The 17,159-nt window shown below is 38.7% G+C and overlaps 1 protein-coding gene across 5 annotated transcripts in view; it reads left to right on the forward strand.

Moving 5' to 3' along the window:
- ABCC9 (ATP binding cassette subfamily C member 9) overlaps positions 1–17,159 on the forward strand; it is a 138,107-nt gene that overhangs the window by 103,798 nt on the left and 17,150 nt on the right. For all 5 annotated transcript variants that reach the window (XM_044227600.1, XM_044227602.1, XM_044227599.1 and 2 more), the window contains exons 31-34: positions 3,976–4,078; positions 14,460–14,561; positions 15,133–15,253; positions 16,712–16,842. In XM_044227600.1, the coding sequence (XP_044083535.1) occupies positions 3,976–4,078; positions 14,460–14,561; positions 15,133–15,253; positions 16,712–16,842 (457 nt within the window). The remainder of the gene's footprint in view (positions 1–3,975; positions 4,079–14,459; positions 14,562–15,132; positions 15,254–16,711; positions 16,843–17,159) is intronic.

The following is a 17,159-nucleotide window of genomic DNA, read 5'->3' on the forward strand; positions in this document are numbered from 1 at the left end:
GGTAAACAGTAAGAACCCAAGCTTTTGATCAAAAGTGTTTACTTAACACTCAGAAAATGATCTGGTCCTATCTGGTCCCTGTTCAAGTAAACTCAGAAGAGAAGGTGGCAGCACTGAGTATTTCATTTCATCTGGAAAATTGACATCTTAAAGTATAATGTCTTCTTGGAACCCTAAATGCAAACATATAGTGATTTCATTTAGACCTTTTTCTACCCTAAGAAATATTTATATTATTAGATATAAAAACCTGAGTCAAAAAGTAGAATGGAGAGATATAAATATCAACAATATGTATCACGGAATTTCTGCATCAATCTACATAGACTTCATCATGAAAATTCACACTTTCTGCAGTGGTGTGTTTTCCCATCAGAGTGGCTCTTATTGGACTACTGATTGACATCAAATTATAATATTAAGACCAAATTTGTGTCCTGGTGGAAGCCAGTAATGACCCGTGGTACTCATTGCATCCATCATATTAAAGATTTTATTTTTCACCAAATAAATCCTTTCAAGTTAATTTATTTGACTATTGAACATATGCTGGTACTACTCTTGATATGGATATTTAAAGTCTACAAAGACATGGCCTTCCACTTCCATCCCAGATAAATACCACAAAGAAAACAGGGTGACATGGCAGGTGGGGGGCAAGAAGTGCCGGGATTCAGGCAAGCTCGTCGATGACACTGCAGGACGTTGATGGGTTCAACATATAACAGTCCTTGCTCTGTTTTCTCTCCGGACAAGGTGAAGTTATTTTCTAAGAGTGATGATGACTAGAATGAGGTAAATTGTCTTGAAGGAAAAAACAGTTTAGAATGACAGAGGAACTTGACCAAGAGTCAAGATTTAAGCTTTTCATTTTTCTTCTTTGTTAGACACATGGACAGAATTTAGCATGACTATTCCTAATTTTACATGAGGAAAAGTCTAGGTAGTTAGAAGAACAAAATACTATGTGTTAAATCTTCAAGGCTTGAATTATGATTGGAAGAAACAAAAGACAACCAAACTTTTTATGGAGAAGTATCTGCGTCATAGTCATCCAGATTTATATCTTTTAACATTCATTTCTAAAGTAAATATTAAGTACCACAAATATCAGCATTTTTAAACCAAAAGAAGTTTTAAAATGTGGGGACAGTCCTGCTGCTATGAATAAAATTCTAGAGTCTTTACATTTGGTGCTTTTGGTCAAGAATCAAACATCTTCTTTTCCATCCATTTCTTCTTTCTTTCAGGCTACCCAGAGTCCCCAGAGTCTTCAGCTCTTTTGGAAAGTTAGCATTTACTGATTAGGCTGCCTCTCCTCCCCTGCATTCAGGGTTCGTGGTGTACTCACACGCGGCTGTGAACTCCCTCAAGTAGTTTACCACGAAAGTTTCACAGTTAAATTAGACTGAGATTTCAGTGACCTTTCCTATTTTTTTTTTTTTTTGGTCCAACAGAATAAAGGTCTAAGAATGTTCAGAAGATGAGCTGGATGTGGATGAAAAGATACAGACTGAGTGTGTCAAAGTTTCCATTAGGAAAACAGAAGGTTTCTTGCCAAATAGAAACACACAGAAAGAATGTTCACTGCATTTCCACCCCTCCCCTCTCGCTGCTGCTTCAGACCGTTGCCAATTCCATTTACAAACTTTTTAAGAGTGCATCTGAAACAATATCCCACAACTAAATGAAGAGTAAGAAGCATCCCAGACAAAGCACTTTGTCAGAATAAAGTCTTTGATGTTCATCTAAAAGGTGGTCCAGTGGCTTTGGTCCAGTGGGCCCCATCCCCAATCTCTCCATTACCACCGTCCTGTAGAGAGCGAACCCTCTCTTGAGCCCCTGAACATGATGAGTTTTCTCATTTCTGTGCCTTTGCTCATGTTGTTCCTACTGTTTCCACAGCTTTGTCCTCCCTTGTTAACCTGAAGCATTCATCTCATCCTTTAAAACCTCACTTGGATCATCCTCCAGGTCCTCCATGAAACTTTGCTTAATCCTCCTTCTCTCCCCATCCTCTAGCTCCTTCCCTGTGCGAGTTGCCCCCTTCTTTTTATTCAAGTAGCGTTTCGTGCACAGGGCTGTTATAACCAGCCTCTGAGTTGCATGGTCCTTGCTTGTTAACACCATGTTTACCTCCTTCCCTAAATACAGTGTTCCTCAAGGGCAGAGGTTACATCTTGTTCATATACATATATATATATATACACACATACATACATAAAAATACATACAAAAAATATGTATATATATATATTTTTTTTTCCCTGATGTCTTGCATAGAGTTGGTGTTTGGCAAAGTTTCGGAATGAATGGCTAAAAATCTCCCTAACATTGCAAATACAGAAATGTTGTTCCTTGGGAGGATATATCTCATTACCATTCATATCCACTATTGCAATAAATCCTCTAGTCCCGTGGGCCATCCTGCCTTTTCCTTATTCACTCTCTTCAGTTCTAAGGGGCCATCCCAGTACAAGACAGGCATGTTCCTGGGACTGCTCAGGCCCACTCCAGTAAGTTGCTCTTTCATGTAGGTCCTTCTGTACATGGCATTTAGGTCAAGGCTGCAAACTCATAACTCAAAGTGAGGTAATTATTTGGCTCTGATTGCCAAATCCTTTGATTATTGTAGATCAGATGTTGTCTGACTCAGTTATCTGATTTATCTGGTTTGGCATATTGGAATGATCAGATGGATTGGACAGATATCAAGTATCTGCTTTATATTGGCCTGTATGGACGACTTTGTGGGCCAAGTGAACGCCCCACACAGGACTTGTGACATAGTGATGGTTTAATATAAAGTTTTGCAAATTCATTTGAAGATTTGGGGAAACTTGGGGCAGTCTTTTATCAAACAGGAATCATTTCTGAGCTGTCAAATGAAACTTGGCTATGCCTTAGGAATGTAATGCGCAGACAAGTGGTCCATATATGAACAGTCACGGCCATGAAGAGTGAATAGACCACATTTTGATTTGGCATTTCCTCCAACCTTCAAATCAGTTATTTTGATTATATTATCCAGCTTTCCATTGTTTTTGTTATTCACGGAAAATAACTGAAAAATGAAAAGAGACTATTTTTGTTATTTGGAAAGATTTATCACCATGTAGCATGAGTTCTGTGAAAAAGTAGCTCACATGTTCAGATGGATAAGATTCTTATTAGAAGTTTCATTTATAACACGGATTACCCAGAATTTGGTCTGATAATGTTGATTTCCAAGAATGAACTGAATTTGGCCAGGGATCAATATCTAAACTGTGTTTGTCATAAAATCCTATAAATACCATAGGCTGAGAGTTCCTTTCGTGCAGTGACCATCCTTACAAATATTTTAGAACCTTGAGCATAAGCTATCTCATCTAACAAGAACATCTGCCACCTCCAAGGACCTCCATCCTCTACTTCTTTCTACTCAGTTTCCTTCTTTGGTTCCCAGAAACCCCTGCAGAAGGAGAAATTTAAAAGTATCTATTTGCCTGTTACACATGCATAGTTTCCTGTCTTCTCTGGTCCTCGTTCAGCTCCTCCTATCCACCTTTAACTGTGTTAAAAGTTAAAAAAAAAAAAAAAGGCAATAAAAAGTAGGTAGAGCTTATTGCGCTTCTGTACAACTTACTCTGGTTTTTGTAAGGCCCTTGCAACACAGGCCATGCCTTGTTTTTGTGGCCACAAAATTATGAGGAAATTTATGAAGTGATCCTTAATAGGAATTTGTCATCAGAAAGCTTCCTTTTTCATAGCAGGGGTCTAAGAAAGGAAGAAGGACGGGACCACACCCTCCCCAGTAAGCGTGCAGCAAAGCAGTAGCAGCTGGCCTTTATTTTGAAGTAGGAGTCCATTTACTAGTCATTCCATCCTATCTGTTTGTCACGATGTTGAGTAAACAGTATAGTAGTAAGTGTGACTGTTTCTTATTATTTCTCCTGTTGGAGGCTAGCATGATCATATTTTTGTTTTCTACAGGCATGAAACCAGATTTAAGCAACGTATGCTGGAACTGACGGACACGAACAACATTGCCTATTTATTCCTCTCAGCAGCCAACAGATGGCTAGAGGTCAGAACGGTACGTCCATTTCGTGATTTCCAAATGGAATCCAAACAAAAAAGGGGCCTGATGTAAAGAGGGAAACAGTTGTAAAAATTAGTCTTGCACCGAGAGCCACACTAACTTCACTTTTTCCGAACATTAAAATAGCTCAGGTTTGTTTATGTTACAGATGAAATTTGTCATAATGTTTTAGCTAATGGCAAGACAAATAGCCCAAAAAGCAAAAATTCATTTTGTGTTCATTAGTCTCTAGATCGCATAAGTTAATGGAATGGCAAATGTTTGTAGAACTTCATTTTTTTTTTTTTTCAAAAGAACAAATTTGACAAGTGAACAGATGTACTCGTTTCCTTCACTGAGCAGGGCAAGCCTGGAAGAGATGGTGACTTTCTATGTTTTAAGCCAGTGGAGGATCACATTAGCGCAAAATGTAAAAAACTGCAATTAATCATCTGTCGCCTTCTTCTATCCCTTGTGAAGGAGGAGCACATGATTTGGCATCATACAGACTTGATCTAGCAAGTTAATTAATTTGAGTCTGTTCCTCATCTGTAAAATAGGAATAAGAATATGTACTTCATGGGGATATTAGGATGAAAAATAATAATATAAAGCCCTTAGTTTCCTGATTAGCAGGTGCACTCAACAAATGTCTTTTGAATGAAAGGATGAATAAATAAATAAGTGAATGGAAATAGCACCTGCTGTGGTAAGTGGTTCATGAGCCAAACAGCTGGAGTATGAACGAGGAGATGGATGGGACACAAGTTCCAGAAAGGAAGGAAATGTGTTTGCAGACTGGTCTGCATAATCTGTACTATAAATAAGCTACTTTGGTGGTAATGATGAGTTGTCTGTAATCTTTAAAAAAAAAAAAATAATTTTCTTTCGGGGAACCTGGGTGACTCAGTCCTTAAGCCACTGCCTTCAGCTCAGGTCATGATCCCAGGGTGATGGGATGGAGCCTCACATCGGGCTCCCTGCTCCGTGGAGAGTCTGCTTCTCCCTCTCCCTTTGCCTCTCCCCTCCACCCCACTTGTGCTCTCCTTCTCAAATAAGTAAATAAAGTCTTTTAAAAAATAAAAATAAAATAAGAATATAATTATCTATCCATTTGTCCAAAGGAAAAGGAAGTTTATCTGTACTATTACAAGGCTATCATGTCTACTATATTCAGGCTTTCAAAACTCAACAGACCAGAGAAGGTAGATAGTAAAAGGAATTTGATGAGTTGGAAATGAAAGATCCCAAGTATAATCTGAGTTGTTGATGGATGGATACAGGTTGGTATGGATTCTTGGACCGTGCCCCTGCCCCCGTCTTGGGCTTTAGTCGTCATGATTTCCCACTGGTTTACAGAGACTCTCTCCCACTTTATTAGTTACAATGTAGAAATTATTCAGTGACATAACACAATTATATTTTACAAATTTTAGATAGAAGCATTGGTTGTTGATAACAAATTCCTTCCAGCTAGCTGTAGGGGTTGGGCAAAATGTCTCCTGAATTACCTATAGAGAGCATAAAGGCAGATGAAGTGTTGCTTGATTTATAACAAAACTAAGACATTATTCCCAGATCCTATCCAGACCCTAATTCACTGTTTTAAACTTCTATTTGTTTTTTAAATTTGTTTTCTCTAAGGAAGAAAAAAAAAAAAACAATCATATCTGAAAAACAGAATAAATCATGAAAGAGCTTGATGAAAGAATGTCCCCAAATCATAATAGAAAATGTCAATGGTTACCTTCGTTGTTTGATTTTTCTTAACTTGGAGATCAAGTAGGTGTTTTAGGGGGCAAGTGTGTTTGCTTTGGACTTGAGGTGAATGTCTGACTGGACTCCTGTTTCTGTTCTTTAGCACTTCCTACTGTCAGGTTAATGGACAAGTGTTTAACAAGAATCTTCAAGCAAACCATATGTTCTGCTCTCGTAGCCAAAAGACAAGATATTAGAGCCTTCAGACTGCCAAGAAAGGGGAGGTCAGGAGAAATTAGAGAGGAAGAGTGGCCAGATTCAGAATGGCTTTAGTTCAGTTTGACTCACGGCTCATTACTTTAAACCCCATGTGAAAAGGCAGCGGGACAACCCAAATGTAAAAGAATTCAAGTTTTCAGCTGTAGAGACCTAAAGAAAATACTGATGTTTGAAACAGGAAGGGCAGACTCTGCCATCCATTCTGTTCCTTGAAGATACATTTGTTTGTGTGTCTTGTCTTTGTTTTCTGTGTATTTTGATCCTTCCAAGAATTCTTGTCTGGTCTCATTATCAGAGCTCTCCCTTAAAAACCAATACAAAAAAAAAAAAAAAAAAAAACCAAAAAGGAACCTTTTGCTTCTGTTTCTGGTGGGTAAAAGTAAGTTTTGGAAAGGAACTTGCTGATTTATTGTAAAATTCCAGACATCTCTGCTGACAGAAATCAGGGTCCAAAGTCTTTTGTTTAGATTTGTCTCCTTTGCCTAATTGTGTGTGTCAGTAAGTTTATGTGGGTATGCACACACACACACACACACACCTCTAGACAACCCCAGTGATCCAACCTAAACTAGTCAGATTCACTCTCTTCTTCTCAGTACCTTGAGAGTTTTCGTTAGAACCAGGATATTATTCAGAATATGTTAATATCAGAATCTTTATTCAACTACAAATGTGTAATTCAAGAACATATGCTATAGTAGGAGTATGGAATCAGTTAAGTAGATAACTCCTATTAGGAAGTAACTTTTCTTCCAGTTGTACACATATAATGACCTCATTACTATTGTGCTCTTGTGGACACATCTCCATCACTGGAGACACGATTTCATTTTGAAATAAGTGGATCTCGTGTCAGAAACATGGATGTTGAGATACAGGACCTTGGGGACAAGGGTGTGAACTGTTCTCTGACCCCCACAGCTGGACATATTCTGCCTTGTAAGTCATTAGAAAAATAAGTAATGAAAACTTCTATTTGGTTCACTGAATCTGCTTTGATCTTACTTACCCACAGTAACAACACACCCCCTCCTTTCTCTGTTCTTTGCCATATTCCTCATTTAGCAAAAATATCTGCTTATAGCAAATATTCTTAGAGTTCCTGTAGCAGAAACACAACTAAAACGGTACAAGGAAGGTTGGGGCATTAGGCATAAATCAGAAGAAGCAAACAGGATTTCCTGATGCAGATCTGGGGATTTCACCAACTCTAATTCATGGACTCATCACCTTCATAAAGAGAAAGTGGAGAAAACTTATCATTGCTTTCTGTGGCTATTTTTCACTTCCCTTCCTCTTCACTCTCAGTTCGAGCTTTCAGAAGCAATGCCACTGAATTCCCTGGATGGAAAATCTCAAGGACAAGGAAGGAGGAGGAACCAGAGAAACACCTCTTGTGGGATTTCAGAAGATCCATGAGCCCCATCCAGTTTTTGTTTATTCTCTAGTTTATTTTAAATATATGGCTCTCGTTTCTTTTCCTGGTCAAGTTAAGCAAGAGCTAAGACAATCGCAAGTTATTCCCTTTTTCTGAGTAAACAGCTTTCCCTATGGACTACGTAGCCCTGCCCACCATAGTCACTTCATATTCGTTCCGAATTAGGAAAAAAATGAAGGTCACAATACACTCGCATCAAAAAAGGACAAGAGTCTAAAAGAATAATTTGGCTAGTGGGAACGGAGCTAGATTGTGACCACCCGGCTTGCTTTGGCAGAGAGGGGAGTGTTGTTCCTCTGGGTCCCAAGTGAAGTGGGCCCCAGTCATATGCAGGATGTCTCTACAGCCTAACCTTTGAATGCTGCTTACGTCCTTTGTTCAGCACGGCGTTTTCTCTTCAGCCCTGCACTAAACAGTTCCAGTTCTTTGGCATCGGTATTTCCATTTGCGAAAATTGTGTAACTCTATCTAAAGGCTGTCTTTCCAAGGCTTTGTCTTGCTGTGTGGTGAAAGGATAAAAGAAAATTCACATCAGGAAGCCAAAAAAAAAACCCACCCAAATCAAAAAAACTTTAACATCAACAGGCTTAAGTGAAAATAGCCTTCAGAGTGAGCTTGCACGAGAGTTGATTTTACAAAACAGCACAGAACTTTTCTGTGTATTCCTAACTGCAGCACAGATAGGTGTGCTCTGATCTTGTGGTTGGGAGGCCCTGCCCTATGCTCCCAGGTACTCAGTGGTACGAGAGTGTGGTACTGCGGAGGGCTGTGTAGAGATTATGTTGCTGTTAACCATTTGTAAGTCTGTTTTGTAGAAAATTCCCATTTTCACTATAATCCCATAGATAGATACATGTCATTGAATCACTAGAAATCTGGACAAAGAGGCCTCTCTTTTGACTTGGAAATCAGACGCTTATCCCTGGAAGGAGTGTTGCATTCACAAACTTGATGGAAGTTATAGTTTATCACTGTCCAGATACAATGTCCGGCAGTGGGGCCCTCTTGGAGAACTGGCAATTTTTATGTGCAGTAGCTTCTGTTTCGTTTTGACCACAGGTGTGTTTTCATGGAATGGATTAGTTAGGATGGGTAAGGGCTAAGCAGTAGAATGAATACTGCTAGTGATCCCTAAGAATTTGCTCTCTTTTGTGTGAGTTATTCAGATCAGCCACTTCTCCTTTCTTAATTGATTGCCTTGAAATTATTTTGTTGTTGGCATATTGCAAAGAAAGGAAAGAAGGTGTAAGTATAGAATCACTTTGTAACTCATTAAACTTGTTAAGTGGCTCCTTCAGCTCAGTGGGGAGGTCTGCTTCTCCTCCTGCCTGCCTCTCCCTCTGCTTGTGTGCACTGTCTCTCACTCCTTCTGTCTCTCTCTGTGACAAATAAATAAATAAAATCTTTAAAAAATGGTAAATGAAGTGAAAAATAGAGAGCTAACACAGGCTCTTACTATCAATCAACTTCACACATCTGTACTCCTGAACGGTTTGTAGGGAAGTTAATGTAACTTAGTGATTTTGCTAGGAGTCTTCTTGATAAAAATGGTGCACAAAGGAGCTTCCTTTCTTATGCAGATCAAGGTGAAATTCTGAATAATTACTCTAAAACATTCCAAATTCATTACAAAAAAGTTTTGTTTTAGTTTTTTTTTTCAAATTTATTTATTTTCAGAAAAACAGTATTCATTATTTTTTCACTACACCCAGTGCTCCATGCAAGCCGTGCCCTCTATAATACCCACCACCTGGTACCCCAACCTCCCACCCCCCCACCACTTCAAACCCCTCAGATTGTTTTTTTAGAAAAAATATTTTTTTTTCTGACACCAAAACTCATACTCTTCATTACAGAGAGCACCTAGCACAATCCATGTCCCACAGTCCTGCCCCTGCAAATGTTACTTTTTTCCTTTCAATACTCCATAGAAAAAAGATTTTTGAGCAGTGGCAATAGTCCAGGAGTGATCTGAAACTATCTAGCTGGTATAACTAGAAAACAAGAAGAATAGCACTCTCTAAAAAAAGGGATGAGGAATATTTTTTATAATAAATAAAATAACTTTGTTATATAGCTACTAAGCTGCAGACATACTGGCTTTTAAGCTCTCGTATCTATATGAATTTAGTAGACTGTAGATTTTGAAAACGAGTTCATCCCCTGGAAAGTGTGCTATCAATGTACTTCCAAAAGCTATTCCTTACTGCTGAGATGTCAAAAACATTTATCTCTATACATTATCTTTAATAAAAAATAAAACAAGAAAATAAGATAAAAACAGAGAGGGAAACAAACTATAATAGAATCTTTTTTTTTAAAATTTATTTATTTATTTGACAGACAGAAATCACAAGTAGGCAGAGAAGCAGGCAGAGAGAGAGGAAGGGAAGCAGGCCCCCCGCTGAGCAGAGAGCCCGATGCCGGACTCAATCCCAGGACCCCGAGATCATGACCCGAGCCGAAGGCAGTGGCTTAACCCACTGAGCCAACCCAGATATAGAGAACAAAATGATGGTTGCTGGAGGGAAGGTGACTGGTGGGTGGATGGACTAAACAGGTGATGGGCATTAGGGAGGGCACTCGCTGGGATGAGCATTGAGGATTGTGGGTGGGTGATGAATCACTGCAATCTGCTCCTCAAACCAGTGCTGCACTGTATATTAACTACCTTGAAGTTAAATAAAAAATATATGTATACTTTATATATGTAAAATAAATATCTTACAAATAGAAATCTATATAAGTATTAAGATATTATACTTTATATATAAATTTTGACATATTTTATATACTGGACTCTTAAAAATAACAATGTCTGATGATTATACTGAGAATCTTTCAAGTAGTTTTAAAAATATTAGCCATGAAAGAGAGCCAGAAAATATATATTAGCTCAAACTTACTCATCAGCCTCCTCTCTTCCCTCCCTTTGTCTGTTTTCACTTCTATTGCTGGCAGTATTGCCAGGCTAAGGCTATTTATCTATTCCAGAATTATCATTTTTAAGTCAATAGAAAATAATTAAATCATCTAACTGAATCAACCATTTAGTTCTATATAATGAGTGAATCCATGCCCCAATATAAAATATAAGGTTCCATAGTCAATTTAATGGGGAGAGGTGTGATGTGAGAGAAAGAGAGAAAAAGAGAAGAAAAGAGATAGATTGAGTGCATAATGTTTTGCATTTCCTTCATAATGTTTACCTTAGGCCTACTGTCTACTATCCATTTCTTGAAACTCCGTGATTATTTTATTGTTATACTTTAAAAAGAATGTATACAATTTTGAAAAAATGTTGGAGGCATCACAATTCTGGACAAATTATATTACAAAGCTGTAGTGATCAAGGCAATGTGGTACCGGCACAAAAACAGACATATCAATCAGTAGAACAGAATAGAAAAACCCAGAAATGGCCCCACAACATTTTGGTCAACTAACCTCCCACAAACCAGAAAAGAATATCCAATGGGAAAAAGACTGTCTCTTCAACAAATGTTGTTGGGAAAACTGGATAGCCACATACAGAAGTGTAATGTCCAGAAATGAAACTGGACCGCTTTCGTTACATCATGCACAAAAATAAATTCAAAATAGAAGAAAGACCTAAATATAAGACAAAACCATCAAAATCCTAGAGGAGAACCCAGGGAGCAACTTCTTTGACATCATCCACAGCAGCTTCTTACTAGACACTACATCTCTGGAGGCAAGGGAAACAAAAGCGAAAATGAATTATTGGGACTTCATCAAGACAAAAAGCTTCTGCACAGGGAAAGAAACAATCAGCAAAACTAAGACATTGCATTGTCTTTTAGTTTTGGAATGGGAGAAGGTATTTGCAAAGGACATAGCTGATAAAGGGTTAGTACCAAGAATCTATGAAGAACTTATCAAACTCAACACCTCAAAAATAAATAATCCAGTCAAGAAATGGGCAGAAGACATGAATAAACATTTTTTCAAAGAAGACATCCAGATGGCCAACAGACACATGAAAAGATGCTCCACAACACTCAGCATCAGGGAATACAAATCAAAACCACAATGAGATACCACCTCACACCTGTCAGAATGGCTTAAATTAACAACACAGGAAAAAACAGATGTTGGCGAGGATATGGAGACAAAGGAACCCTCTTGCCCTGCTAGTGAGAATGCAAACTGGTGAAGCCCCTCTGGAGAACAGTATGGAGGTTCCTCACAAAGTTAAAAATAGAACTAACTTATGACCCAGGAATTGCACTACCAAGTATTTGCCCAAAGAATGCAGAAATACTGATTTAAAGGGACACACGCACCCCGATGTTTATAATAGCATTATCAACAATAGCCAAATTGTAGAAAGTGCCCAAGTGTCCATTGACTGATGGATAAAGAAGCAGAATATTACTCACCCATTAAAAAAAGAAGGGGTGTTCACTTCGGCAGCACATACACTAAAAAATGAATGAAATCTTGCCATTTGCAACAATGTGGATGGAGCTAGAGAGTGAAATAAGTCAGTCAGAGAAAAACAAATACCATATGATTTTACTCATATGTGGAATTTAAGAAATGAAACAGATGAACATGGGGGGAAAAGAGAGAGAGGCAAACCATAAAACCCACTTTTAACTATAGAGAACAAAGAGGGTTGATGAAGGGGAGGTGGATGGGGAGATGGGCTAAATGGGCAATGGACACTAAGGAAGTCACTTGTGATGAGCATTGGGTGTTCTATGTAAGTGATGGATCACTGCATTCTACTCCTGAAACTAACATTACACTATATGTTAAGTAAGTAGAATTTTTTAAAAACAAATACACACACACACACACACACGAGAATGACTACATGAATGAACAAAGCTCTTCCTCCCAATAAGGTCATCTAGGAAGAAGTGGAGAATAGAAGTTAATAAAAAGGTGCCTTGATTCAAATCCTTAGTGTGTCCTTTACCCACAGAAATTTCTCAGAAGCTGAATGGCGTGTTTCTTTATATCAAGCTGGGAGGAAGGGCCTTACTCAAAGTATCTCCTGATACTAACTTACTCTGGGACTCATCACAGAAAATTTTTATGAGTCTTTTTATAAAAGATAATATAGAAGTTACAAATTTATGGCATACCTTCAGAAATATTAACTTTGCACAGAGGGCTGGAAGGAAAAAATCGTATTCCAAGAGTGGCCCAGACTGGTTAGATTATGCACCCGTGTAGTTGTTGCTTCAAATAAAGGGAAAAGAAAGAAGTACTGTCTAATGGGGATGTGACGAGTTGTTAACACATGGTCCAACGGGAAGAAGCAATCCAAGGAGTATTTACTACCTCTTGGGAATTTACTGCCTCAAGAGAGTACTCTGCATGATTTCTTTCTTTATTCTTTGTAAAGATCATGGAAATCATTATGGAATTAAATTTTAGTGCCTCTTTGTAACCTTTGATGTTTTATGGTGCACATAAACTTTTAAGCTTCTTCAAACATTTGAAAATCATCCAGAGGAAAAAAGACATCCTGGTAACATGGAGGTGGTGAAATCCAACGGGTATTTAATCTTTTCTGAGTCCTTTCAAAGTCTTTGAATTAGGTATCATTTCTATTTCCCAAAGAATCTGAGTTTCAAAGGGGTTTAAAGTATTTGTGTGGTAATTGGCAAAGTCAGCCTCTGAACCCAGATCTCTGATTCAAGGCTGGGATTATTGATTGCTCTTCGAGACCTGGATCTTTGGATGTGTTCTAAAAAGAGGCAGGAATGCACACATGTGAGCGGATTTGAGTAACATCATTTGTTGACGCCAGCATGTTAAACACTCCCATTACTGTCATTAAAGCCTTATCACCTAATTATTAGGTTGTTTTTTTTTAGGGATCAGAGACATCTCTAGCTAGGAAGGTCACAAGTGAAATGAGACTTGAAATAGTTCTAGAGGTGCTCATGCCTGAAATGTTACCTGCTTCTGGTACATATGACTCATCAACATGAAAAGTTTTTAAGATTTCTTTTTCAAATTTTAAGACATGACAGTGCCTAAGAGTGCTGGGGAATGGGAAAGGAAGAAGTGTTCAAAAATGGACAGATGTGGGGTGTCTGAGTGGCTTAGTCAGTTAAGCGTCCAACCCTTGATTTCAGCTCAGTTCATGATCTCAGGGTTGTGACATTGAGTCCCACATTGATCATGACCTTGCTTAAGATTCTCTCCCTCTCCCTCTACCCCCTGTGCTCTCTCTTTCTCTCTTAAATCCATAAATAAAATCTTTTTTTTTTAAGATAGAAAATGGACAGAAGTGCCCTGTTTCTTATTTGAGTGAAAGACTGACTTCAATGAATTTTTTAAAATTTCATAGAAGAGTTTATCACTGATAGACCATAGATAATTCAGACGCTCTAAGACAGGCCCACACTTCCCATTTATGACTAAATATAACCCTTTTTCTTATTTCATGGAATCTGGAGGCTTGATGTCCCAGACTCTGAACCCAGATATTCAACAAAAAGTTTAGATATCGATCTCAACAAGGCAGCCAGAAGCAAATTTCTGCAGGTCCCTTACTATATCGCACAAGGGAGATAGGTCATAACCCAGAAATAAGCACACATGAAATTTAAGGTAGGAAATAAAAAGTCTCCAAATAATTGCTTATCTGGCAACACAATGCAATAGAAAGGGCCAGTAGGGGTGGGGAGCGGAGGAGAAAAAGAAACCCTTTGTCTGTTGCTGGTTGGGCCACAAATTGGAGCTGAATTTCTGGCAAGAGACAAACTTCTCTGAATCCATTTCTTAATGGATACAATGAGATCACTGAATTACGCCCATTCCAGCCTTAATGTGGTGAGTCGGCATTCATCCCTATCTGCGGTAGCCTTCCTCGGAAGCTTAACAGGACACACAAGAAGTGATGTGTCCTGTCTTGGTGATCACATCTGCAAATTGACTGGGATCTTTTAAGAACTTGAGGAGAATCTTTTAACACCTTTTCTTCCTCCTTTCTAGGATTATCTGGGAGCTTGCATTGTCCTCACGGCATCCATTGCCTCCATCAGCGGCTCTTCCAATTCTGGATTGGTGGGTTTGGGTCTTCTGTATGCACTGACGGTAGGTATGGATGAAAACACCTCTTTTCATGTAGTGTTGCAGATACTTTTTCTTGCTGTTATCAACTCCTACTCATGGACATAAGAGGAGCAGATTGAAATTCGTAACAAAATGACATCTTGCAAATAATGGAGATTGGGGTCTAAACCCAGCATTTTAGGACGCTGTGGATTCAGTTCTAATACTGCAAACTGGTTTTTTAAAACTCCTCAAAAACTATGGTGAGAGCACTCCCAAGGCTATTTGAGAGCCTTGTCTTAAGTTGTTCACAGCCTATTTGGGGACACTAAAATGAATATGAATATAAATGAGATAAGTGCAAACAGAGGTATATGCAACTTGTGCAGGGAAATCGGAGGACAGTTTATGAATCATTGACATGTGAGGACCCTTGAAGAAGAGTGAACATCTCCTGTGCCTGCTTTATCCCATAACACCCTCCCTGGTGTTATGAATTGTACTACATAATGTACACTAACTGTCCAAGTCGTCCTATCCTAAAATATCCAGTGATTATAAAGATCATTACTTTATTTCAAATGTGTTAACTTCTTTTTGTCACTTGACACAGATAACCAATTACTTGAACTGGGTTGTGAGGAACTTGGCTGACCTGGAGGTACAGATGGGGGCAGTGAAGAAAGTGAACAGTTTCTTGACTATGGAATCTGAGAACTATGAAGGCACTATGGGTATTGTTCTGAATATTATTTTGTTTCACTCAAATATTTATTTTATACCACTATTAGTTGTATGTCAGACACATTGTCATTCTTGCTTTTGTTCTCCACTTTAATATCCAGAGAATCCCTTCTCATCTTGACCTTGCTTTATGAGGTACACCTGAAATGATAAAACTATTAAGGCTTGAAAAGTTTGGGATACGACAGACTCCAAATGGGTATTATGTAGTAATAGTTAAAGATAATTATAAAGAATATTACATTCGTTACCAACTTACACTATGAACTATTATGTTCTCTTTCTCAAGATCCTATTAACTAACCTAGATGTCAAGAAACTTGGACCTTACTCACTGAGATTCTCAGCTTTGCTAGAATAAAATTGGCAGGGAATTCAATACTGAAGATAGAATGATCTTTCTTAAATTCAAATTTCATGCTTAAAATGCATTCTTCTGGGCACCTGGGTGGCTAAGTGGGTTAAAGCCTCTGTCTCCAGCTCGGGTCATGGTCTCAGGGTCCTGGGATGGAGCCCCGCATAGGGCTTTCTGCTCAGCGGGGAGCCTGCTTCCCCCTCTCTCTCTCTGCCTGTCTTTCTGCCTACTTGTGACTTTTCTCTCTGTCAAATAAATAAATAAAATCTTTAAAATGAATTCTTCTGCTTAAATCCTTCTATAGCTATCTGGGTCTTCAAGGACAAAATCCAGATAAGTTAGCTAAGACCACTAGACTATTCATCAGTTCCTTGCCCACCTATTTGGTCTCATCTCTCATCACCTATCCAACATGCTGTAGTTTCTTTTTATCTTTGTTCTCTCCATATATATTTGAAACAAATCTCCCCATCCCTAGTCCTTTAGGACTCATCTCAATCACCATCTTCTCTTGAAGTCCTCCTGGAACTCTCAGGTTACACCATCTATGCTCCCAGAGCGCCGTGGGCTGGACTCCATCATGTGACTGCATGCAGTACTGTAGATCCTGATGCTTCCCCAGGATGTAGGGAGCACCTTGAGGCATGACTTTCATCTCCATATTCCCAAGACCTTGCACAACACCTATCACATTTTTAGACACTCAGCTGCTTGATGATTGATGGACTGAACACATGAATCAACTCACAGATGAAGTATCTTCAGTAGAATCAAGTGGTAGAATGCAGGAAAGACATGATAGTTCATGCTTCAAAAAGAAACACGCACAAAAACTATTTTGAAAGTTCTCAATCATTAGGCCTTTGCTCTGAATGTCATTTCAGTTTTAAAAAGATACAGAATTTGGCTCAGTATGATGTTAAATTTATTTTAAAAAAGATATGTTTGCATGTAAAAAAGTATATAAGTATGTGTATGTTTCTTCCTGTCTCTCTCTTTCCCTCCTTCTCCCTCCTTGTCCCTCCTGCTCCTTGTCTCCTTCTCTCCCTCTCCCTCTCCCTCTGATTTCCCCTATCCCACCCTCACCCCCCAGACCCCTCTCAAGTTCCAGAACATTGGCCACAGGAAGGAGAGATCAAGATTCATGACCTGTGTGTGAGATATGAAAATAATCTGAAACCTGTTCTTAAGCACGTCAAAGCTTACATCAAACCCGGGCAAAAGGTGTGGAATTCACTGCCATTTGTTTCGTACAGATCAGAGAAGGAGCCACTTGATCACTAGCTAAGCTCTTAGACATCCAGCCAAGTACATTCTCACTGGGCTCACATAAGACTCCCTACAATTTACAGGTCAAACTATCTACATAAAAGAGAAAATAGAGAGAACCAGGATAAAATGCACATTCTTTAAATTGTATTGTTGTTCATTAGTCTCCCACGGAGATGAGGAAAATCACCAATATGTGTGTTTTTCCAAATTTCTGGTTTCTGGATCACAGCCATATCAGACATCCCCTTGAGAGCTTTTGCACTTGTACT

Source organism: Neovison vison, chromosome 12, assembly GCF_020171115.1.
Source record: "Neovison vison isolate M4711 chromosome 12, ASM_NN_V1, whole genome shotgun sequence".
Lineage (NCBI taxonomy): Eukaryota > Metazoa > Chordata > Mammalia > Carnivora > Mustelidae > Neogale > Neogale vison.